Source organism: Doryrhamphus excisus, linkage group LG16 (genome assembly GCF_037039965.1).
Source record: "Doryrhamphus excisus strain RoL-2023G ecotype Guam linkage group LG16, RoL_Dexc_Guam_v1.1, whole genome shotgun sequence".
Taxonomy (NCBI): domain Eukaryota; kingdom Metazoa; phylum Chordata; class Actinopteri; order Syngnathiformes; family Syngnathidae; genus Doryrhamphus; species Doryrhamphus excisus.
The window spans coordinates 9,815,519-9,840,258 of record NC_136372.1 but is presented as its reverse complement, the minus strand read 5'-3'; the positions used below and the strand labels follow the sequence as shown (position 1 = coordinate 9,840,258).

The 24,740-nt window shown below is 42.9% G+C and overlaps 1 protein-coding gene across 1 annotated transcript; it reads left to right on the top strand.

Annotated features, from left to right (window-relative positions):
- The first annotated feature begins 476 nt into the window (after nucleotides 1-476).
- Nucleotides 477-17,828, top strand: mrpl37 (mitochondrial ribosomal protein L37). Its single transcript, XM_058049673.2, has 8 exons — nucleotides 477-956; nucleotides 4,885-5,068; nucleotides 7,527-7,642; nucleotides 8,014-8,202; nucleotides 12,428-12,582; nucleotides 12,824-12,955; nucleotides 14,228-14,302; nucleotides 16,408-17,828. The coding sequence occupies exons 1-8, from the start codon at nucleotides 578-580 to the stop codon at nucleotides 16,483-16,485; spliced, it is 1,308 nt and encodes a 435-aa protein (XP_057905656.2). The 5' UTR covers nucleotides 477-577; the 3' UTR covers nucleotides 16,486-17,828.
- Nucleotides 17,829-24,740: the final 6,912 nt, after the last annotated feature.

Sequence of the window (24,740 nt, the reverse complement as noted above, 5' to 3'; positions counted from 1 at the left end):
AGACTGGACGGACGAAAAACTCGCAATACGGAGTTATTCCAACAAGTGAAAGAAAAACTCAGGTAAGCCGGTATCACGTGATTTTACTGCGCATGCCCCATTGGCTATTCTGTTTGATTGTAGCGGCGCATGTAGACAAGAGATTGGAATATTCCTTCAATGTGTATTCGGAAAAGTAATTCGGAAAGAGGAATCACTCCTCATGTAGACGTGGCTAATGAGAGTAAACTAATCGAGGGTGGACAAGGTTGATAAGTTTGTGTTTATACGGGCTAATATATCACCTCTCTGACACGGAGTATTTGAAGCAAACGTGACTATATAACATAATCTACAGAATATAACTGAATATATAAAAGTAGTGTTATTTTCATATTTTTTTATATAGTTTTTAAATGCATGTAAAGTCGGTTGCACGGCCGATGCTACATACTCCGGTACAGTAGGTGACGGTAATGCACCTTTGAAGGCATGGTCGTCACCAGCTTTTAAACCAGACGAGGAAGAAAAGGCAGACAACGAAGAAGACAAGGATTCTGTGAATGTCCTACAGCCAACATCGAGAAGAAATATCGATATGATTTCCGAAACCCTGTGTATGACCCCAGTGGCTTTTGGCTTTTCGAAATGGCTTCTCTGCGGACATTTTAGCCGGTTGTCTGCATGTGGAAAAAGAAGCGGACTACATGCCCGACACTTCTCTGTCAGCCACAGCATTGCGAGAAAAGCTTCAAGTCAACGGGAGCCCAAGGAAAAAGTGCACGTCCCAGGACTGGATACGGTCACCTATGGAGAAAAGATGCACTATGTCCCGTGGCTAGCTCAACCCATTTATTCCCAATGGGAAATGGATTACAAGGATCCCAGGTATTTTAGGTCTCCTCCAAAACACGAGATGCCTTTGTACAAAGAGAAGCCATGTTATGTGTTCAACCAGAGGACCAGCGCACTAGAAGGTATAGTGTATGGCATATCATTTATTACATTAAATTCGCATTTCGTGCTAGTTTTTCAATATATAAGCGAGTAGGATTGTATTATATGTTACATCACTGTCTTTCCACATAATAACATTAATGTACATTAATATGCAGTTTAAGTTCACATCTGAAAACGTAGGTTTAATAACATTCCTGGCGTATTATAATTTCTTCATTTGAAGCTGTGCCTTTGTGATTGATATATTTGTTTGCACTCGATATTCTGTTTCCTTAGTGTGTCCAGCTTCACTTACAGTGAAAGTCTAAAATGTCGAGGCCTCTTTTGTTACCTAACCTATGTAGTCCAATAGTACTATGTGACAAATTTAATCTGACAAATTTAATTTGATGCCTGTTTTAGAGCAATATAAATACATGAGAAATAAAATTTTCAATAATATATTTAGTTCAAAATAACAATTAAAATATGGATAGTCCAAAGTTTCTCAAGAAAAGAGGTTATTTCAAGACGTCTCTCAATGGTAAGTAGCTTTAGCATTTTAGCGTTTTCTACAGCATCGGTAACCAAATGTGGCCACTACAGTGGGTTGCAAAAGTATTCATACCCATGAGAGTCACTCAATTTCTCGGCACAGAACAAAGGAAATGTGTGTTTCCCCTGTTTACATGAAAGGAAATAGCACAAACATGACAATCCATCAAATTGGCAGCTCCAAATTGTCCATAGGTATGAATGTGAGTGTGGTGTGAATGGTTGTTTGTCTATATGTGCCCTGTGATTGGCTGGTGACCAGTCCAGGGTGTACTGTACTGTACTGTACTGTACTCGCCCGAAGACAGCTGGGATAGGCCCCAGCACGCCCCTGACCCTTGTGAGGATAAGCGGTAGAAAATGAATGAATGACAATCCATCACTGTTTTTGTTCATAAGTATTCTTTACTGTATGCACTCTCTGTCATTGTTGAAAAAGCATTCATACCATTGCACCAAAGTTGTCATTTTTAGTCGAAAATGACGACACACCAAAAACTCTTCCATCACAGTGTCACAAGCCTGCATTTACAAACCTGTGACTCTTATAGGCTCATTACTGCCTATTTTGCCCAATAGTCACCTGTTCACCCCATGCTTGTCAGCAGACAACAGTCATAGAGGCATAGACATAAAGAAGCCATGCAGCCATCGCAGGTGCCGTCAGTGTGCCAAAAAGTACTGTTGCATTGTAAGCTGGCAGTGTCTTGTCTATTTTATCTGCCTATTGCTGTGCGTAGTTGTTTTTACACCATGACTCGGAATGGTGCGTGAACTGTTGATGCCCCGCAATTTGTAGCTCACGCAATATGCCTCACACTGGTACACTACACTTGAGTACCATGTCGTGATTCAAATGTGACATGACACAATGATGACACAATTATCTTTGAATGATAATCATAATATATGTATATATATTTTTTAAATGTTGAAATTATGGTCTTTCACTTGTATAGCACTTTTCTACCTCCAAGGCTCTCAAGCGCTTTGACACTGTTAGCACATTTACTTACTGATGAAGCAGTATCAGGAGTAGGGATCGACCGATATGCTTTTTTTTCGGGCCGATACCGATTTTTTCCATCACCCTTAGCCGATGGCCGATTTTGCTTGGGCCGATATTGCTTTTTCTGCCTCAATTTACATGAGAAAATGACAATGATAACAAATATTACAGGTCTCAAGTTTAATCAAATATTTATTGAAATGTAAATACTGAACACAGGAGAATTCAGTGTTCTTAAAAACACATTAAAACGGCATTATCAACTTTAAAAGGAATAAATATTCAACCATGTGGAAAACATTTCTGTCATAGTTTTTCTATCTAGCATCGATGTGATGACTGCTTCTCCGCAGTGAGACGCACCCCCTCTACCCCCGCTTCCACACACACACAAACACATCACACTGACACAATTTAGTATGATATATAAAACATTTCTCTCATCATTAAAGTTCCTGTCGTGCATGCTAAAGACCTCTGATAAGCAGACACGGCTGCTCCAATTTGTTTCTGGTTCTCCAATCTGTGTGTGTGTGTGTGTGTGTGTGTGTGCATGCATGCTCAAAGAGAGCGCACACACATAACACGACACACATTTAACCTCAGCCCGCCGTTGGCTGAATGAAACTCCTACAAACACCATGGGACTGAATTGACAACGTTGACATTAAAGCGGTGTTGGTAACAGCTGTACATATTAGCCTCCAACTACATCAACAGCTCCCTAATTACAACAGTAGGCACTTAAAAAGATGAAGCATTCAGCAGCATTCCTGTTTTTCAGACCCACAAACTAAACTATATTGTAGCGTCGCTGGGAGCACTTCCTGGTTCCCATCGTGCTTTGCGGCACCGTCAATGTAAATAGTTCGTCAGTTTGTAGTTAAAGTTGCATAGTTGTTCATTCCTGTTATTATGGTTAACATGACAGCAAACGTGGTGACGTCACTCAAAATGAGCCACATTTGTTTACAATTCCTAAAGACTCACCATGAGGCACAAGTGGTTGGAGTTCCTGATTCCTTACCAGCAAAGCAAATTTTAGTCTGTCAACGGCATTTCACACTGGACTGTTATGTGAACATGGGCCACTCTGCAGCTTGACTAGCGGACAAACTGGAACGACCGGCCACTGATCAGTACCGGGTGATATCAGTGAAAAAGCATGGTACCGATATTTGGCCAGTATTTATTTTATAATGCCGATTCCATCTGCCGATCACCTTTGCCCCCACTGCACATCCAGAACAAGCATGTCTACCGATGTGTCATTATTCAAAACAAAAAAATGGCCGCCGCGGCATCAAGTCACAAGTCAGAGAAGAAAAGATCTCGCAATAGGATGTCAAAAGTATGGGAGTGCTTTACACTTACAGGTAACAATTCAGAATTCGGTCGTCTGTGACCTGTGCAAAATGGAGATGGTGTACCATAAAAGCACTACCGCGATGCACCAGCAACCGGGCGCTGCTTGTGTGGAGAAGACACCGTACATCTTCCACTTTTTTTCTTTCTTATTTTCAATGATTAACCCTGTCATTCATCCAAACCGCACCATTTATTTTGTTATTATGGGATTCCATTGTGCACTTAAGTTAAGATAGCTTTTTGGCAAAATCAAGCAAATAAATCTCCCACAGCACTTAACAAGTAATATCACCAGCAAAAAAAAATGCTAAAACAAAATTCATTCATTCATTTTCTGGGAGGAGAAAACTGCACGGGGAGAACATGCAAACGCCACACAGAGATGACCATGGGTGGAATTGAACTCGGGTCTCCTAGCTAACCACTCTCCACCGTGCAGCCTTGCGGTTTGTTAATGTTCAACAAACAAGCATATCAGCTTTGTAGGGCTATGAAAATAAAGTAGCTCTGGATCATTTTCATTTTGTAAAAGTAGCTCGCACAAGAAAAAACCTTGGTGACTCCTAATTAACTAACTACACTAGTAGTAGTTCATTTTTACATTTACACTGCATATATGTGTATGTATTGTATGTATGTATCCGTATCGGCCGAATCATAAAATCCAAATCGGAACATCCATAATATATACTGTACTGTATGTATCTACATTAAACACTTAATAAAGTACATATTGTATATCCATTTATACACAATATATTACTTGATATTAAAAAAAAAAAAATTTTTTAAGGCGAGGCGGGAGTTATTTTGTATTGGCAGAAGCCCTGCATATCGTTCAAATATGCATAGCCACCAGTTTTTACATGCTTGATTTGACCATATAAAGTTGGTGCTTTGCGAAATGGTCTTTTGGCAAGGTTTTAAAACACTGCTCCCTGCACTAGTGCTTCATTTGGTTTAAACAGCATAAAATCACTTCATGAACCACAGAATGTAGGTTGCCTTTGTATAATGTGTTTGTAATCTCTTAGGTGTTCGTCAGGCTCTCTGGTTAACCAAAAGCAAGGAAATCTCTGGTTTGCCACCAGAGCTTCTCTCAACGGCAGAGAGGCCTGCTAACCAGCTACCAAATCAGGACAGTCGTGTTCAGAATGCCATCAAACATGCCCGCTTCTGGGACACAACTGAGGAGCGACCAGATGGAGTAAAATACAGGTACTCCGTCAAGTGTGTGGTTTTTGGAACAATTATGCAATGTACATTTTGATGATTTTTCAAACAAGAAATTGGGTGTAGTTCATTCATTCATTTTCTAGCGCCTATCCTCACGAGGGTCGCGAGTGGTGGGGTACACCCTGGACTTGTCGCGCCAGCCAATCACAGGGCAACAACTTTCAACAAATTGAAATAATAATCAGTGACAACACAACTGAACACAAAATGCAGTTTTTAAATGAAACTTTATTATTAATGGATGGCCTTATGTGAAAAAGCGACCCCCCGCCTCCCCCTACTTATTAAAACATAACTTAACTGAGAATAACTGAGATCTATCACTCTGGAAAAGGTTATAAAACCATTTCTAAAGCTTTGGAACTTCAGTGAACTACAGTAAGCGCCATTGTCCACAATGGATAAAAACATGGAAAAGTGGTGAACCTCCCCAGAAGGGGCATTTTAATATTACAAATTATATAAAAAAAGAGCGTAGTGACGACTCATCTAAGATGTCACAAAAGACCCCACAACAACACCCAAAGAACTGCAGGCTTCACTTGCTTCAGTTAAGGCTATTGTTCATGGCACCCCATAAGAAAGACACTGGGTAAATACAGCTTGCATGTCAGAGTTCCAAGACAAAAAATACTGCTGAACACAAAGAACATTAAGGCTTGTCTCAATCTTGCCAGAAAACATCTTGATGATTCCCTAGACTTTCGGGAAAATACCCTGTGTTTATATGAGACAAAAGTTTTAACTTGTTGGAAGTTGGAATGTGTCACATTGCATCTGACATAAAAGTAATGCCACATTAAAAAAAAGAACATCATATTAACAATAAAATATGGTGGTGGTAGTGTGATGATCTGGGGATGTTTTGCTGCTTCAGGACCTGGAAGACTTGCTGTGATAAATGGAACCATGAATTCTGCTGTCTACCAAAAATTCTGAAGGAGAATTTCTGGCCATCTGTTAGTGACCTCAAGTGTGGTCCTTAGTGCTTGTGCAGCAAGACACACAACAGCATGTTCACCTTTAATGGCTGAAGAAAAACAAACTGATTTTGGAGTGGCCTTGTCCAGTGGTTACCAACCTTTTTACTGTGTCATGTACTCATGTACCCCTTCAGACATGTGACCTGACATGTCCCTACTCCTGCACGCTTAACTGTTATTATTTTAATTAACTTGAAATATTGAAGATAATTCATTGTTTGTGATGCAGCTTGAGCTTGAACAGCACTGACAGCAGTTTGCTAGTTTTGATCCTGCTGATTTATCTGACTGGAATAATTCCATGGTGTCCCGACTCTAAAAGAGTCCCAACTCTGTGGCTTTTCTTCTTCCTTGATGAACTGGATGGCTTGGCAAGTAGCCCGGGTGCATCGACTGACCTCAATCCCCTGATTGCCTCGGCGGTGGATATTAGGACCAGGCATGTCTCCATCTGTAGCAAAATTTGATCCACTGCCAGATGTTAAACACCTGTACCTGTATCTGTTGGAACGCAGCACTTACATACCAAAATAAGATTTCCCTCCTGATTCGCCATCACTGCTGTGCAACAACTATGGAATTCCAGCTGATGCTGGTGTGACTTTTAGTTAAAACAACTATGTGGTACCTTTCCCGATTGCCACCTCATATTTGAAGCCACTATCTTGTGTAGGCTGTGTGGAAAAGTCACTTATTTGTTCCGATCGCGCCATGAACTCCAATGCGGAAGTATTTTTTCCATTTACTTGTTTGTTAATTTATTATTGCGTGACTAATGACTATTGGTGTCATTGGCTTAAGTTTTTATTGCATTACCTTGATTTTGGCTGTCATATTTGTTTTTAAATAATTGTCTCTTTTTTTATGTATCTTTAACGGTTGCTAAACTCAATGCTAACTAGTAGTAGAACATGTAATGGATGCTATGTAATCTGGTTGATATGCTATTGAATCAATGAACAGAAATATGAATGGATCCTATAATGATCTTGAGGCTGAAGTGTGAATTATTCCAAACTTTTTTACCGATAGTTACCTCGTTCTACGTTTTGACAATGTTTAATATTGGTGCATCATGCATGCTTTCTGTTATATTATTACATTCAGTTTATTTTGCACAGCTTAGTTTTGCCCCCAAAGCGAGTATTATTTTGTTTCCTTTTAAAAAAAAATCCTTATAGACCTTGTAAGCCTTTGCAGATGACATTGGGATTTGTAGTGAGAGTAGGGAACTGGTAGGGGAGATGCTAGAAGAGTGGAGGTTTGCCCTGGAAAGGAGAGGGGGACCCAAGTGGAAGAGTGAGGTTGCAGGGAGAAGAGATACAGAAGGTGGAGAATTTCAAGCACTTGTCAAATTACTTTTTCACACAAGGCCATGGAGGTTTGGATTTTTTTTCTCCCTCAATGAAAAAAACGCCACTCCAAATGTTCCTAAAATGTTTTGTTTTTCCTCTTAGCAACACGCTCCTCTTCAATCTGCTCCATCTTTGTGCCACTCTACAGTCCAGTCATCCACTGACGAGAAGGAGAATGAGTGTTGAGAAATGTTCATTAGCAGCATCATGGAAAAGAGGTGTGTACCTAATTCACAATCAAATGACCTTAATGTTTCTAATGCCTACTTTGAATAGATTCATACTCATGTTTATTGTCAAGAATGTGTTCAAGTTAAACACAGACGCTGCCTGAAGAGTCCAAATATGTAATAAAACTTTCAAAAAAAACTAAGTACACACTGTGTCAAAGACGAGTCTTTGTTGAACTCCCAGTTAGCAATAGTGCATATACAAGATAAAATGTGTATCAGTTGAAATTGTTATTCAGTGTTTTTCATATCAATCATATTAGGAGGAACCTCTTTATACACCCTTCATAAAGACATAAATTATGCCGTCATAATGACCGTTAGTTAAACCTTTGTTAAATATCCTGTTTGTTTACCAGGCGACAACTTGTTCCAGATTCGGGGTCAAAATGCTTTTGTGTATAACAGCATGGATGCCCTCCCAAGGGTTTCTGGAATACAGCAAGTGTTAGACACAGCAGATCACGCTCTTGAAACGTTCTATCCTGTGTCGCCTACTGTGGACTTGCAGACAGTACATGTGTACAAGGAGGAGGTGAATTGCACAGGTAAGGAAAGGCTTTCTTTTTCATGTCCTGAACACTTTTTGTTGAGGTGTATGTTGTAATGCATTAAAGTGTTTTGCTCATACTTATAATGCATTAATATATTATCCCTCCATCTATTTTCTATACCACTTGTACTCATTAGGGTCATGGGTAAGCTGGAGACTATCCCGGTACACCCTGTGCCAATGTCAGGGCACATATAGACAAGCAAATGTAATTATTAGTAACAAACTGACTAACTTTTCTAATGGGATATCAGCCTCTGCACACATCGCTACTATGTAATGTCTATGCTTGTCATTAAGGAAGATATAGTCACCCATGCAGTTCCAACTGCTTATGTTAATATCTTTATGACTCTTATTTACAGTTAGACGACAAACAGAGCTTTTAATTTGAAGGCCAGTCGTATGTCCTATGTAAAATGTAAAAAAAAAAAACATGCTTTCTGTCCTCACTCATAACTTATACGTCGTCATTGGGCATTATAAAACGTTACATTAAAGCGGTGAAGCCAGAGTCACACTTGCAACAACACTGGCATGCTACTAAATGAAGCTAACCCCGCTGGCTATATTCACGCTCTGAAGTTCCGCCAACCTTCAACAGTGTTTATAGTCATTCAACCGGTTTAGTTCTAAAACAGTTCTAAAAGGAAGTGGTTTACTGCTTACAATGAGAGTAGTCTGCTGGTCTTTGGCGGTTTGGTCCCCAGAGACACTTCTCTGGTGGGGAAAGAACCTGAACTTGTGCGAGAGGTTGAGACATTCCGCCTCGATATAGTTGGACTCACTTCAACCCACAGTTTGGGTTCTTGAGTCAAACTCCTTGAGAGGGGGTGGAGCTTGATCTACTCTGCAGGGGAGAGGTGGTGAGTTGTTGTGGGCTAGGTGCCTCTGTGTTAGACTCATCCCTGATGACCAGCAGAGTCATTTACGTATGCCTTTGGGTTGGGGAAATGGTCCTGACTTGGGATCGACCGATATGTTTTTATTCAGGCCGATATTGATTTTTTTCCATCACCCTTAGCCGATGGCCGATACTGCTTTTGCTCCCTCAATTTACATGAAAAAATGACAATGATAACAAATATTACAGGTCTCAAGTTTAAACAAATATTTATTGAAATGTAAACACTGACCACAGTAGGATTCAGCTTTCTTAAACACACATTTAAACGGCATTATCAACATTAAAAGGTATAAATATTGAACCATGTGCAAAACATTTCTGTCATAGTTTAAGTTTTATCTAGCATCGATGTGATGACTGCTCCTCCGCAGTGAGACTCCACACACACAAACACATCACAGAAAACACAGACACAATTTTGTACGATATATAAAACATTTCTCTCATCATTGATGCGTGCATGCTCGGAGAGAGCGCGCACACACATAACACGACAAGCATTTAACCTCAACCCGGCATTCATTGAATGACACTCCTACAAACACCATGGGACTGAATTGACAACGTTGACATTAAACCGGTGTTGATAACAGCTGTACATATTAGCCTCCAACTACATCAACAGCTCCCTAATTACAATGGTAGAAACTTTTAAAGATGAAGCGTTCAGCAGCATTCCTGTTTTTAAGACCCACAAACTAAACTGTATTTTCAAGCACATCTATTGCATGCTCTTGGCGTTCATGTTTCCTATTTCAAAGCAGGTGGCAATACTTCAACTAAGTTTAACTGTTAGAGGCTAATTAAAAGTAGAGAACGTACCCTTGTTGTGATGTGTGTGTGGGAGGGGTACCGCGACTGCGTGTGTTGCAGGGTCCTCCGGCAAAACAAAGCTGCTCGGCAGATGCCTGTCTGTAAATCATGCTGCGGAAAAATACATCGCGAACTCACACGCGTATCGGCCGATACCGATTCAAGTAAAGAACACAAATATCAAGTAAATAATATTTACTTGAATATCGGCCGGCCGATGTATCGGTCGATCCTTAGTCCTGACAGTCTTTTGTGCATCCGCTCCAAACGGCAGTTCACGGTACCTGGCCTTCTTGGAGTCCATCATGAGGGTGCTGGTGATGGTGCTCCAGCATTCTACTGGGAGACTTCAAAGCCCATGTGGACAATTACAGTGTGACCTGGAGCGGCGTGATTGGGAGGAACGGCTTCCCCGGTCTGAACCCATGCAGTGCGAGATGTTATTGGACTTTTGTGCGAACCACAGTTTGTCCATAACTAACACCATATTTGAACATAGGGATTTCCATAAGTGCACTTGGCACCAGGACACCTAGGCCGCAGGTCTATGATCAACTTTGTAGCCGTAATATCAGACCTACATCCGCATGTTCTGGACACACAGGTGAAGAGAGGTGTTGAGCTGTGAACTGATCACCACCTGGTGATGAGTTGGATTAGATGGCAATGGAGGTTGTCGAACAGCCTGGGAGACTCAAACGTGTAGTGAATGTGTGCTGGGAACATCTGGCATCTCCCGTTCGTCGAGTCTTCAACTCTCACCTCTGGCAGAGCTTCGCCTGCATCCAGGGGAAGGACCGAGATAAAGTCCAAATGGGCCATATTCCGTGCTTCCATTTCTGAGGCCGCAAGGTGGTCGATGCCAGTCGTGGCGGCAGGTCCCGAACCCGATGGTGGACATCAGAGGTTAGGGCTGCCATCAAGCCGAAGAAAGAGTCCTATCGAGCATGGAGGCCTTATGGGACTCCTGAAGCAGCTGACAGGTACCGTCAGGCCAAGCGGTACGTGGCTAAGGGCGGTGGTCAAGGCAAAAACTTGGGATGAATTTGGTGAGGCCATGACGCACGACTTTTGGTCAGCCTCGAAGAGGTTCTGGCAAACCGACCGACGCCTCAGAAAGGGGAAGCAGTGCCCTTTCCACACTGTATACAGTAGGACAGGGTCTTGCTGACCTTGATTGAGGATGTAGTCAGACGATGGAAGGAATACTTTGAGGTCCTTCTCAATCCCACCAACGTACCTTCCATAAAAGAAGCTGAGGGAGAGGACACATATGCAGACACTCACCGTGGCTGAGGTATCTGGGGTGGTCAAAATGCTCCTCAGTGGAAAATCTTTAGGGGTGGATGAGTTTCGCCCTGAATTGCTCAAGGCTCTGGATGTTCAGGGACTGACTTGGCTGACACGTCTCCTCAACATTGTATGGAAGTCAGGAATAGTACCTTTGGATTGTCAGACCGGGGTGGTGGTCCCCCTCTTTAAGAACAGTGGCCGGAGGGTGTATTCCAACAACAGGGAAATCACACTCCTCAACCTCCCTGGAAAAGTCTATTCCAGGCCACTGGAGAGAAGGGTACAACCGTCGAACCTCTGCTACAAGAGGTTCAATGCGATTTTTGTCCCCGGCGCAGAACACTGGACCAGCTCTCCACCCTCACACCCTCACCCTCTGTGGACTTCGAAAAAGCAATCGACAAGTGTCCCTCGCGCATCCTTGAGTGTTGCTCTGGTAGTATGGGATTGATCGGTGCGACATGCCATTTGGTCCTTGTACAACCGAAGCAAGAGCTTGGTTCACATTGCCAGCAATGAGTTAAGCCTGTTTCCAGTGAATATTGGCCTCGCCAAGGCTGCCCTTTGTCACCAATTCTGTTCATAATTTTCATGGACAGAATTTCTAGGCGCATCCAAGGTGTCCGGTTCAGGGGCCTTAGGATCTCATCGCTGCTATTGGTGGACAAATGTGGTCCTGATGGCCTCCTCAAGCTGTGATCTTAAGCGTACGGTTTGCATCTGAGTGTGAAGCTTGTTGGATGAGACTGAGCACTTCCAAATCAGAGGCCGTGGTTGTCAGTCTGAAAAAGGTGGAGTGGTCCTTCCGGGTTGGGAATGAGGTCCTTTCCCAGGTGAAGCTCCTAAGTACCTTGGTGTTCATGAGTGAGGGAAGATAACAGTGTGAGGTCGATAAGCAGATCGGCGCAGCGTTTGCAGTAATACGTTTGCTGTACCGGACCATCATGATGAAAAGAGAGGTTTTTTGTCACCAGATCACAAGCACAGAGGAGCACAGTGCAGCAGCCTCCCAAGGGAGCGCTGACACACAGCACAGGGAGACAGACCTTTGTCAAGAGTCAACAGTGCAAATCCAGTTTATATCGATATGAATGATAAGTTTGATTTTCTCATCGTACTTAAAAGAAATATTGATATATTGCCCAGCTCTAATGTAAACCTTCTTAAATTCAGTTTCAGTCTGTATTTTTTTTGTTTTTTCAATTAGGTTTTGGAGGTCAATATTTTTACCCTCATGCCCACACACTTTACTTCCTGGAAGGAGATGATGTTCGCTGTAAGCTTAAACCAGAGCAGTTCAGAGCCAAGATGATCATGTTCCTTTTTGGATCTGCTCTGGCACATGCACGGAAATTGTTTGGGGTAAGGCCTACTTATCTGATATAATACTGCAAAAAAAATCTTAACTTCGGCAGCAGTAATATTTATCAAAAAGCTATTGTGCTCTAAACCAAAAATTGCTTCTGCGATATGTCTGATCATTGGTAACCTGAAAGTTTTCTAACTTATCAATGAAAGTCGTCTAACTTATTTCTTATTTCTGTGTATGTCTCTCTCTCTTTGTCATGTCTGGGTCTGTCTGTGCATACATACACATGCTAAGACCAAGACGAAGGGTGTGTTAGATAATCCTATTACAATACAGGGAGTCGGGACCAATGGCAGAATCTTCCAGTTCATCGTTTTCCAGCTCAACACTACAGATCTGAGAGGCGACGACGGCATCAAAAACCAGGTTCCATACAACACTATGCAGCAAAGGATTTTCTCAAACTCTAATTGTAAAAGTTAAATGACCAGGTGGGGAGCAAAAGGATAGTTTTGACCGGGCACTTTTCAACAGACACACTTTTTGTCCATGTCCAGTCTTTTTTTGGTTCACAGGGATTTGATGGGAAATTCCACCTTCTCCAGATTAATGAGGTGAAAGGTTTGTGAGTTCATCCCTAGCCTCCAGAGTCTGTGATGACCTTCTTAGTCTTTGTGGCGTACGGTTACATGCAGATGTTGCAGGGGGCATCCCTCATGACTGAGGGCTCTCGTCTGTGTGGTAACAGCTGTGTTTTTGCCACTTTAAGTTGTATATTATTAATGTGGGATTTCCAACTCATTTTGTTGTTTATTATAATGCCTACAAATTCATTTTTGCTTGCCCTGTCAATGTCTATGCCATCTATTTGTATTCACGCATAAATGTCCTTTCTGGTATTACCAAATTGTTGCATAAAAGTTCAGGAATAATCTTTTTTTTAATCAAACCATCTTTTGTATAATCATTTCATCTGATATAATGCTTTTACATACTTTATCAAGAAGAAAAGACAGTAGTATCATCTATCAAATAATTCTAACTTTAAATATTTCATGATTTTACAGATGTCAATTGGAGTGGCAATGCTCAGGTTGTAGAGAACGTGTCGACAGAGGGCTGAAGCACTACAGGTTTTCTTTCCAACCAGTTTCTCCAGCAGGTGATTTAATTGACGAGCTCGTTCCCTCAAACCAAAGGAGGGTTAATCATTAAAATCACCTGCTATAGTGACCGGCTGGAAAGAAAACCTGTCGTGTCTCGGCCCTCCATGGCATGAGTTTGACACCCCTGTTGTAGAGGCTCCCAACCTGAAGGTTGAGGGTTCATGTTGAAGTATCCTTACTGAACCCCCTGATGCTGCATCATCAGTAGATACAGTAAATGTGCCCACAGCGTCAAAGCACTTTGAGTGCTTTGGAGGTGGAAAAGCACTATACAAGTGAAAGACCATTTACCGTATACGTATATCTAAAAGTTTAACAGTTTTAGACTTCTTTTATGGCCGTTTTGAACAAAGTTCCATATACAGAGCTTCAATGAATATTAAGTTAGAACAAATTTGGTTGCTGTCTGTTGAGGTTTACATGAAATTAAATTATAATTATTCAAAACGCAATAAATGTTTTAACAAGACTTTTATATATTTTATTCATTGGTGTAAGAGATGAGAGTTAATTCTAAATTAACTTGTTGCAGGTGTGGCTGGATGAAGATGCAGAGCTCTACGATTTTGCAAAAGTCAGACCACTCATCATCAAAAAGCAAGTGAAGGTAAAACAATCATCCCAATCATTGAAATTGAGATATCAGATTTAGCAACTGCACAACGGGCACACAACATTGATATAATGTTGAATGAACATTCATCACGTTGAAAATTAAAAGGATCATTATTACTAGCCAGTACTATTATTGGACCTATTGTGCTCATTTTTGGCCATTTGTATTGAGATGTGGACTCCTGTAGAGCAGCTACACACAATAACCTGCACAGAAAGCTCTCTAGATCTTCCAGAATCTGTACTTCTTCCAGCTCTCCTAGCACTCACGATGTCTGATTTTCCTGTTTCACTGCCCCGTTCACTCGATGCTTGCTTGCTGCTGCTCACAGCCTTCCTTATGCACGCACAAGAGCTACCTGAGGTTTCTACGCGCTCTGCATGTCGGATTTTTGGCGGGGGTGGGCATTGAATGGACGGGCCCCCGAAACGCCCTCTTTTTCGGATTGATCACTTGAAGCGCCTACTGTCTCCAGGTCAGAACCAATCCAAGGCAGTGGAGAGGCGGGTGAACACAGGGTCAACATACCAGCCAAGCGACAACTAAACTCTGAACCATGATGTCACTTCCTTTGTGCCATGCATCGGAAACATGTTTATTACGGTTATGCTAGTTCCAAGAAATAAACAATTTCCATAGGAATATTATGGCTGAGCAAATAAGTCCGACACAATTCGTGTATCGCGCAGACTTAATGATATAATTTGATGGATTCACAATAATGTAACATTAATATAGTCACACAGTATATATGTGAATATATATTAGGCCTGTCAAAGTTAACACATTAAAATAAATTTTACTGTAAAAAACTGGCAGCTGGATTGCCAGAATTTACTGTTTAACAGTGGTACCGCTTTTCCATTTACAGTGATACACTGTAAAAATAACAACGGTAAAAAACTGGCAGCTGGGTTGCACACGGTGTTCCGTTGTGGTTACTGTTGAAATTACTGTTGAAATTACTGCTATTCTGTATATTTTTTTTTCAAAAATACTGTACATTTTTAAATAAATCACAAATTTTACATTTCAGTAAGTAAGGTTTTTTAAAAAATCAGAAAGAGTAACATAAAAGGTAATATATTTGTATGTGATGAAGGGAGATTCTGTTCCCCTAAAGCACAAATATATAACTTTGTTTTTTTCTGCCTCTGTTGCAATACCCTATAAATAAATTAACAAATATAATGTATTGTAATGGCCACTATGAAATGACACATTGATAGTGGCCACATTGGAGTAAAACTTACTGAGAGTAATAGATTGTCAAAATAAGAATAAATGAATATGGATAAAAGTACATCAATTTCGACTATACAGTGCATCCGGAAAGTACACATACACACATGAACAAATACATGAATGTGAACTATCCGCCAAACTGTTGCTGGAGCCAGAAGCAGCGCGCTCCTGCCTGGAAAGGTGCATTAAAGCTGTGCATCCACGTGGGGCCCTCACATCCGACTTCTGAGCACCTATCCATCACACCAACGGTAGTTAGGAAGCACTTTGGCCATGTGATATAATCACAGTGGAGTGGGCGTGCCCAGAGACAGGCTGTGGGTGGAATAAATTAAAATGGACCGTTGTGGCGGGAAGCATAAATCCAAGGAAATACACCTGGAGTAGGTGCATATTCTGGAAGATTACTGCTCTATAAGTGTCCACAACTCAATGCAAAGGGTCGAAAAATGAGCATGATAGGTCCCGTTTAAGAAACTCATTCATTCATTTATTCATTCATTCATTTTCTAACGTTTTTCCTCGCGAGGGTCGCGGGGGTGCTGGAGCCTATCCCAGCGGTCTTCCGGCGAGAGGCGGGGTACACCCTGGACTGGTCGCCAGCCAATCACAGGGCACATATAGACAAACAACCATTCACACTCACATTCATACCTATGGACAATTTGGAGTGGCCAATTAACCTACCATGTTTTTGGAATGTGGGAGGAAACCGGAGTACCCGGAGAAAACCCACGCATGCACGGGGAGAACATGCAAACTCCACACAGAGATGGCCGATGGTGGCCTTTAAGAAACTGTGACTATGAAATCTAATAAGATTTTGATTAGTTCTGTTTTTTCCACTGTAGGTACCAGCTGGTCTAGCAGGATATAAGCCAAAGACGTTCTCCAAGTTCCTTGCCTTATACCTTCACGGTGCTGTATAGACTCTCTGTACCATCCATGAGTCAATATTTCAGTGTCCACAAAGAAACAAGAAAATTGTCATGTCTCAAGACTCTCATACCATTAGGTAATCTGAAACACCGTTATGTGTGTATACCTTTCACATAAAAATAATAAAAACTGCCATTTGGTTGCTGAAGAGTTGACATTTCTTATACCCAGAGCTTGCTTCTGCACCTGAGAATCGGACCACCAAGGTCCCCACTTTCAGCTGACACCCAGCTCCTCTGCACCTAACCTCCTCCCATTCCATGAATGGTGAGATCATGGGAACCCATGTTGCTCTTCGGGCTACACCCAGCCAAGCCACATGGGTGCAGGCACGTCCCACTCGCACTCGCCATCATGCCCCAACTTGGGGCCTGGTTCCTGCCAGACAAAAACTGCTTTTACTGATGTTTCATTCCATTCCTCCATTTTATATACCGCTTATCCTCATTAGGGTTGCAGCCTATCCCAGCAGACTTTGGGCGAGAGTCAGGGTACTAGACTGGTCGCCAGGGTCCAATGGCAGACGCACATATACACAAACAACCACTCACATTCATACAATTTGGAGTCGCCAATTAACCGAGCATGCACGTTTTGGGAAGGCGCAGAACCCGGAGAAAACCCAAGCACGGGGTTTCACATAGAGATGCCCAAGAATCGAACCTAGGTCTTCCCGATATCCTGACTGTCTGGCCTTGATGCTAGCAACTCATTAGTATAATAAAAGGTATAGATCTAACAGCAGAGTGCCATTCATAAATAGATTTATGCATAATTTATGTGTGATTTAACAAGTATTTCAACATAATTAGTATGTGATCTAATAGTGTTATATAATAGAGAAATCAATTGTTATAATAAGTAGGGGAAATCTCATATCAAATTTTATGTTTTACGGGATATCAATTTCGGAAATATAGGCCATTATTTAAAAATAATATAAAGGCAGCAAGCGTATTTTTGTATTACTATTTTTATTAGCTGTTAAACTCCCCCACAAAGGTTCAGCAAATACAAAATGTGAGCGAGTGAGACCTCTCACACTGACACAAACATGTAAGAGTAATGGTAATGGTTTATTTTTATTTGAACATGCATCAGGTTACAATTGAGTGCTTCACTTAATCAAATTCACAGTTCCTCATGTCCAAAAGGAGTAGGAAGAAGCTTATTGTATCCTACACCTCCAACTGTTTCTTGTACAATCAGTAACTGTTATATTTGTTCACTTTCTGCCTTTCTGATATAATTTTAAAATGTTATTTATTTATTTTATAGTATTTTTTATTTTATTTATTAATTTTTTACACACGCTGAATATGAGGTCATATGACCATGTAATTACATAACCATAGTAACCGTCAATATAGTGATATACAGTGCATCCGGAAAGTATTCACAGCCCTTCACTTTTTCTACATTTTGTCATGTTACAGCCTCATTCCAATCTGAATTAAATTAATCTCTTACCTCAAAATTCTACACAAAATACTCCATTATGACAATGTGAAAAAGTTTTTTTTGACATGTTTTGAATTTATTAAAAATAGAAAACAAAAAAATCACATTTACATAAGTATTCACAGCCTTTGCTTAATACTTTGTTGATCCACCTTTGGCAGCAATTACAGCCTCAAGTCTTTTTGAATATGATCCCACAAGTTTAGCACACCTATCTTTAGGCAGTTTTGCCCATTCTTCTTTGCAATAAGTCTCAAGCTCCATCAGGTTGGATGGGAGACGTCTGCAGCCATTTTCAGATCTCTCCAGAGATGTTCGATCGGATTCAAGTCTGGACTCTGGCTGGGCCACTCCAGGACATTCACAGAGTGGTTCTGAAGCCAATCTTTTGAGATCTTGGCTGTGTGCTAATGTCTACTGTCTATATGGTCAAGGTACATGACCAGTCTACTGAGGTCAAGAGCGCTCTGGAGCAGGTTTTCATCCAGAATATCTCTATATATTGCTGCATTCATTTTCCTTCTATCCTGACTAGTCTGCCAGTTCCTGCTGCTGAAAAACATCCCCACAGCATGATGCTGCCACCACCATGCTTCACTGTAGGGATGGTATTGGCCTGGTGATGAGCAGTGCCTGGTTTCCTCCAAACATGGCGCCTGGCATTCACACCAAAGAGTTCAATCTTTGTCTCATCAGACCAGAGAATTTTGTTTCTCATGGTCTGAGAGTCATTCAGGTGCTTTTTGGCAAATTCCAGACGGGCTGCCATGTTCCTTTTACTAAGGAGTGGCTTTCGTCTGGCCACTCTACCATACAGGCCTGATTGGTGGATTGCTTCTGGAAGGCTCTCCTCTCTCCACAGAGGAACGCTGGAGCTCTGACAGAGTGACCATCGGGGCCTTGGTCACCTCCCTGACTAAGGCCCTTCTTCCCCGATCGCTCAGTTTAGAAGGCCGGCCAGCTCTAGGAAGAGTCCTGGTGGTTCCAAACGTCTTCCATTTACGAATAACGGAGGCCACTGTGCTCATTGGGACCTTCAAAGCAGCAGACATTTTTCTGTATCCTTCCCCAGATTTGTGCCTCAAGACAATCCTGTCTCGCAGGTCTACAGACAGTTCTTTTGACTTCATGCTTGGTGTTTGTGCTCTGACATGCACAGTCAACTGTGGGACCTTATATAGACAGGTGTGTGCCTTTCCAAATCATGTCCAATCAACTGAATTTACTGCAGGTGGACTCCAATTAAGCTGTAGAAAGATCTCAAGAATGATCAGTGGAAAAAAGATGCACCTGAGCTCAATTTTGAGCTTCATGGCAAAGGCTGTGAATACTTATGTAAATGTGATTTTTTTGTTTTCTATTTTTAATAAATTCAAAACATGTAAAAAAAAAAACTTTTTTCACATTGTCATAATGGAGTATTTTGTGTAGAATTTTGAGGTAGGAGATTAATTTAATTCAGTTTGGAATGAGGCTGTAACATGACAAAATGTAGAAAAAGTGAAGCGCTGTGAATACTTTCTGGATGCACTGTACGTATAAAACACATCATGATTGGTTCAAGACTCTTCATCCTTGTATCAAGTAGCTTGAATCCTTCCCTACTTTCTCAGGTCACGTGCCTTAAAGATTTCAGCATTGTGCTTTGTCAGGTGGTCATTCATGTAGACATTTGTGCCTTTCAGCCTCTTTCCCTGTTTCAGTACAGCGGTCTTGGATTTCCTGTTAGTGAACTTGACGATGTGGGATGCAAGTGTCGATGGAATGAATGTTAACATCTATCTCTTTAGATGTTAGGAAATCCACTACTAGTTGCTCCGCAGAGACGACATCCATTTCGTCTGCTTCCTCCCTGTTCCTGACTGACCTGGGTTTGATCTTCAGCCCCATCACTATTATGTTCATCCTTGTGTTCTGATCCATGTTGTCGATTGTGTTTTTCAGCTCTTGAGTTATTTTAGCTTTCTCCTCATTATCTTTTTTGATGGTGGTATGACTCTCCTGTAATTCTTTATTTTCCACTTTCAAATCTGTGATCTCCTGCAATAGTGTTTGAACGTGCAGATCCACCTTTTTGGCTTCCTCCCCCGTTTTATCCAACTTCCAACAGGAACCTCTCTGAAAAAACATGTCGGCTGATACATACCCCCAGGGGTACGTCAATTGCAACGTGGTAAGTGACTAAAATTCAAAAACAATTAGCGCCTAACACTCAAATTTACAAGTCCACCTGAACGCCTCACCATGCAAGGAGACCGCAGTAGGAAGGAGACAGCGGCATGTTGTTTCTTGCTCTGTGTGCATCATATCAACAAATAAATTTGAATTATTACTTTGTGCATTGAGAGTGTTCAATCTTGAAGATTTCATTTATAGTGGTGTTCCAATTACTCCCCGCACAGCGCAAAAGGTGACAACTTGTCACTGTGAGTGTGAAGAAGTGTGTGGTGGTTCTTTAACTCCTTGGACACAAGTTGCCGCTGCTTTTTGGGACACTTCTGTTTCCAGGTTCTGTGGGTTGACAGCGGCAGTTATTCCCTGGTGGTGGTGTCTTCACACCTCCCTTCCCTTTTTTATTTTGTGCGTGCATTTGTTGTGTCACCGGTGATTCATTTGAGGTCCTTCTTTCCCCTTATTGCTTATTCTGCCGCTTTGTGTGTTTGGTGCAGCACCCTCCTAGCCAGCATGGAGGAGGATGTGCAGCAACTTCTGGAGCTTGTGTTGCAGCCGAAGGCAGGTAATGAGCGGCTTCGTCAGGAGCAAGCCGCTGCCTCCTCTTCCTCTGCTCCAGCTGGTCCTGCCCTGTCTGCAGGAGTTGCCACCGCTGTGGCAGAGCGGTTGGTTGTCGTACCAAGGGATCGTAAGTGTCCTTAATGGAAAGACTGGCATTGGGATCGCTGAGTGGGTGGAGGAAATTCAGGCGTGTGCGTGTGCGCCATCTTTCTGCTGCTGAACAAGCCCTTTACCCTTTTGACCATTTGCAGGGAGAAGCGAAGGAGCAGATCAAGTTTCACTCTATTGCAGGATGTGGAGACTGGCCCGGCTTCTCGCCATTTTACAGGAGCTGTATGGTTGTGTTCAATCTTATGCCACTGTACATCAGGCATTGTTTTCTCAACACCAGCTTGAAGATGAGCCACTACAGGGGTTTTTTTTAGCCCTTATGTCTTTAATGGCAGAGGTAAAGCATTGCGCACCTGATGGGATGCCCAATGCTGATGTTCTCCTCAGAGACCAATTTGTCCAGCATGTGCTGGATAGTTCACTTCGGAGGGAGCTCAAGCAGTTTGTTCGCCGTCAGCCAGCTGCCACTCTGTTGGAGTGAGGCGTGGGAGAGAGAGGGTCTTCCAGAGTGTGCTCTTTGCCATCTGCTTACAGCTTTCAGTATGGGGTACAGGGTCATGTCCAGCCAACCCCTAATGTGGCTTCACAGGAGCCAGGGTTCAGCGAGCTGATGGAACTCATGTCACACCAGCAGGAGCAACTCAACCAGCTCACTCAGACTGTAGCCTCCTTACAGGCCACCCATTACCAAGGACGGGGTCCTCACAGTAGCCTGGTGATTCGCATAAGGTGCCTGCGGCCTGACCATTTTGCTCACGGGTTTCTTCCCGCCCCCGTGCTAATTCTGTCACATTCTGTGAATTCTAACATTGTTGAACTTCCTTTTCCCCACCAGCCTTGTTGAGTCACATCTCAGTTGGGGAGTCTTTAGGCTCAAAGGAAGGTGCGGCAGCTGAATTAGTTGCTCCTTGTCCAAACCTTGAAGTCTCCATTTGGGGAATTGCGGTTTCATGCTTAGTGGACACCATCGTCACAGAGAGCTTCTTTCTGGCACAATTTGTGCCTTGGGGCCATGATCGCCTTCGCTTCGCAATTTCATATCAGCTACTTGGAGCTCGATATGGAACTTTGTGGAAAGGTGCTACCCCGCTGTGGGATCCTTGTATTTAAAGACCCCACCGCCCTCGGTGCCATGTTTCCTGTCCCTGGGATCTTGGGGATGAATGTGATTCGCAGATGCTATCGGGTTGCTAGCTTCTCCTTGCCTTTTACATGCTGTTCAGGGTACAGTGTATGTCCCTGTGGTTAATGTTGGAGTGACTGAGGCTCTACTCTACCCAAGAACCGGTCTTGGCTCCCTTGGGTTGGTTCAAATTGTCAGTCTGCCTGCCGGTGTGACTGAGGAGCCTATGTTGGCTACCATTTCTTCCCAAACAGCTGCCCCTTCGGTGCCAGCTAGGATAGTCACTGGATCTGTCTGTACTGAGTGAGCAGACGGGTGTAAAGTCATTGCTGTGCAAGTACCAGTCTGTCTTTTCCACCCATGACAGTGGTTTGGGCTACACAGGTGCATTCCGCCATCAGAATATGAGGTGGTGAAGACCCATATTCATCAGCTTTTGAAGCCAGCGGTCATTAGGGAGAGCAGCAGTCCCTACGCTTACCCCATTGTGCTGGTTTGGAAGAAGGATGGGAGTTTGCGTTTGTGTGTAGACTACTGCCTCTTAAACAGCAAGACCAGGAAGAGAGTTTATTGAGAGAGTTTGGATACACTTTTGGGAGCCCGTTGGTTCACCATGCTTGACCTGGCCAGTGGTTATAACCAGGTTACAGTATCAGAGCAGGACCGGCCCAAAATGGCCTTCTATACATGTTAGAATAAAATGTAAATTCAATTATTATAGTGTTAAGTTATCACCCTTATATTCGTTTGCTTAGACAATAGTCTTGAGTGTTTCAAAGGCAGGAACATTCCGTGACCCTGACCAGCAACTCCCAACACCACTAATCTTGCAGGTGCCAGGGAATGCCAGTAGCAACCTTGAAGAAGTTTCATCATGCAAAATGTGCCAAGATAAGAACACATGCACAAAAGTAATTATTCTCACATACACACACACACATGGACAACAAGTACAGTTCGTGCAACTGCTTGCTTCCCCCTCCCCTTAGAGTTGCACGACCATGTATTAGGGACCTCCTAAAGAAAATAAAAAGAGAGGAGCATGAATGGCATACTCAGAGTGGAGTGGCATGTCACTGGGTATGTTGTTTCACTCTCCTCGCTGCGAGGAATTTTGTTGTCTGTCTCTTCTGTAATTAAGTGTTTTTACAAGTGTCACAGGAGTTTGAACCTGACATTTACTTGGTCCTTCGAGCCGGATCCCAAGACGCCTGAGGAGTCCAGTTGGAGAGCGGACGAGACAGAAAGACCGTGGCCACGGCAGACAAAACCCTTTGATGGGCTGTCTTCTCAGCTCAACAACTGGAAGCTGAAGGTTGACGGGATACCGACAGAAGAGAAGACAACAGTAAGACACTTTTGATCAGAGTGTGAGTGAAAGGGCGTCATCCCTTTGTGTTAAAGCAGGGGTGGGCAAACTGAGACCTGGGGGCCGCATGCAGCCCGCTAAGGGTTCTTGACCCCTGAAACTGAGTGCGTCCCGCAGGTCAAGCCTTGTGTATACTCGTCGCTGGCAAGCAAAAGAGACGGACTCGGCAGTCTTCTGTGATAAGACGGACTCAGCAGTCTTCTGTAGGAAGACGGGAGAGAGATAATAAGATACACTTGTAGTCAAAAATGACTAATGACCCTGATGATTAGATTAATGACCCTGATGATTAATGACCTGTCATGACGTCATCACCATGTGCCGGAAGTGGCATTATCACCATGTGCCGGAAGTGGCGTCATCACTCTGTACCGGAAGTGGCATTATCATCGTTTTCCGGAAGTGGCATCATCACCATGTGCCGGAAGTGGCATTATCACTCTGTACCGGAAGTGGCATCATCACCGTGTGCCGGATGTGACGTCATCCCCGCGCTCCGGATGTGATGTCATCACCGTGCGCCAAAGTGCCGGACATGGCGCCATCGCCACGTGGCGGCCGTGACGACGTCGCCACGTGCCGAACATGGCGCCATCACCGCGCAGCGGCCTACAAAATACCCGAGATCGATTTATCGACTAATTTGGATTAAATATTGGTGTAATTAATACAATAACATATATTATTTATAATTAATTGTAAACCACCCCCCTACCCCTCCCGTCAGTCCTCACACAGCCCTTCTTTGTCGATCCATCGGGCCGGTTTTCTCTTATGTGTTTTCTGTATGTGAATCAATTTTAAAAAACATGTGAACGAATTAAATAATGAACGCCATACCTCGTAGATCCACCGGCATCTCCGTCCGTCCATCAGGCGTGTGGGTATAAACTCTGATAGAACCGCTTTTGGAGATCCTCAGAATCTAACCTCAGATTTTAACAAAGTATTTTAACAAAGGGCCGACTGCAGCTTCAGGCGTGAGCGCCTTAACAAATGGCCGTCCGCTTCCTCAGGGATGTGTGTGCGTGTGAGCTGCCTAAGGCAACCCGTGAATGTGCGACCGGATGGTTTAATTTGATAAAAAACATAGACGTTTGACCCCCCTCGTACTCGTCGACAGCTTCTCCTGATGTGTGTGAGTGTGGGCTGCCTAAGGCAGCCCGTGACCGCGCGACCGGATGGTTTAATTTGATAAAAAACATACATTGTTAAAAAACCTCGACGTGTGAGGGGCCGACTTAGACATGTACGGGCATGTCCGGATTTTAAAAAACTACCGCTGCGTCAGCATGGCGTATCGGGGGGATGTGGGGGGCGTGGAGTACAATAAGCCACAAAACCTAGCTCCAGATGAGACGGCCTCATTGTACTCAAAACTCGTCCGTCTTCATGAAAGCATTCTACCCCATCAACAGTATTCCACGGGTATAAAACAAGATCAACAG

Bases quoted from the DNA above. Each gene is read 5' to 3' on its own strand.
- mrpl37 (XM_058049673.2), top strand. From the start codon at position 578: ATGATTTCCGAAACCCTGTGTATGACCCCAGTGGCTTTTGGCTTTTCG. The intron at 957-4,884 runs GTATAGTGTATG...GTAATCTCTTAG, and splicing joins GAGGACCAGCGCACTAGAAG to GTGTTCGTCAGGCTCTCTGG. The intron at 5,069-7,526 runs GTACTCCGTCAA...TTTTCCTCTTAG, and splicing joins CCAGATGGAGTAAAATACAG to CAACACGCTCCTCTTCAATC.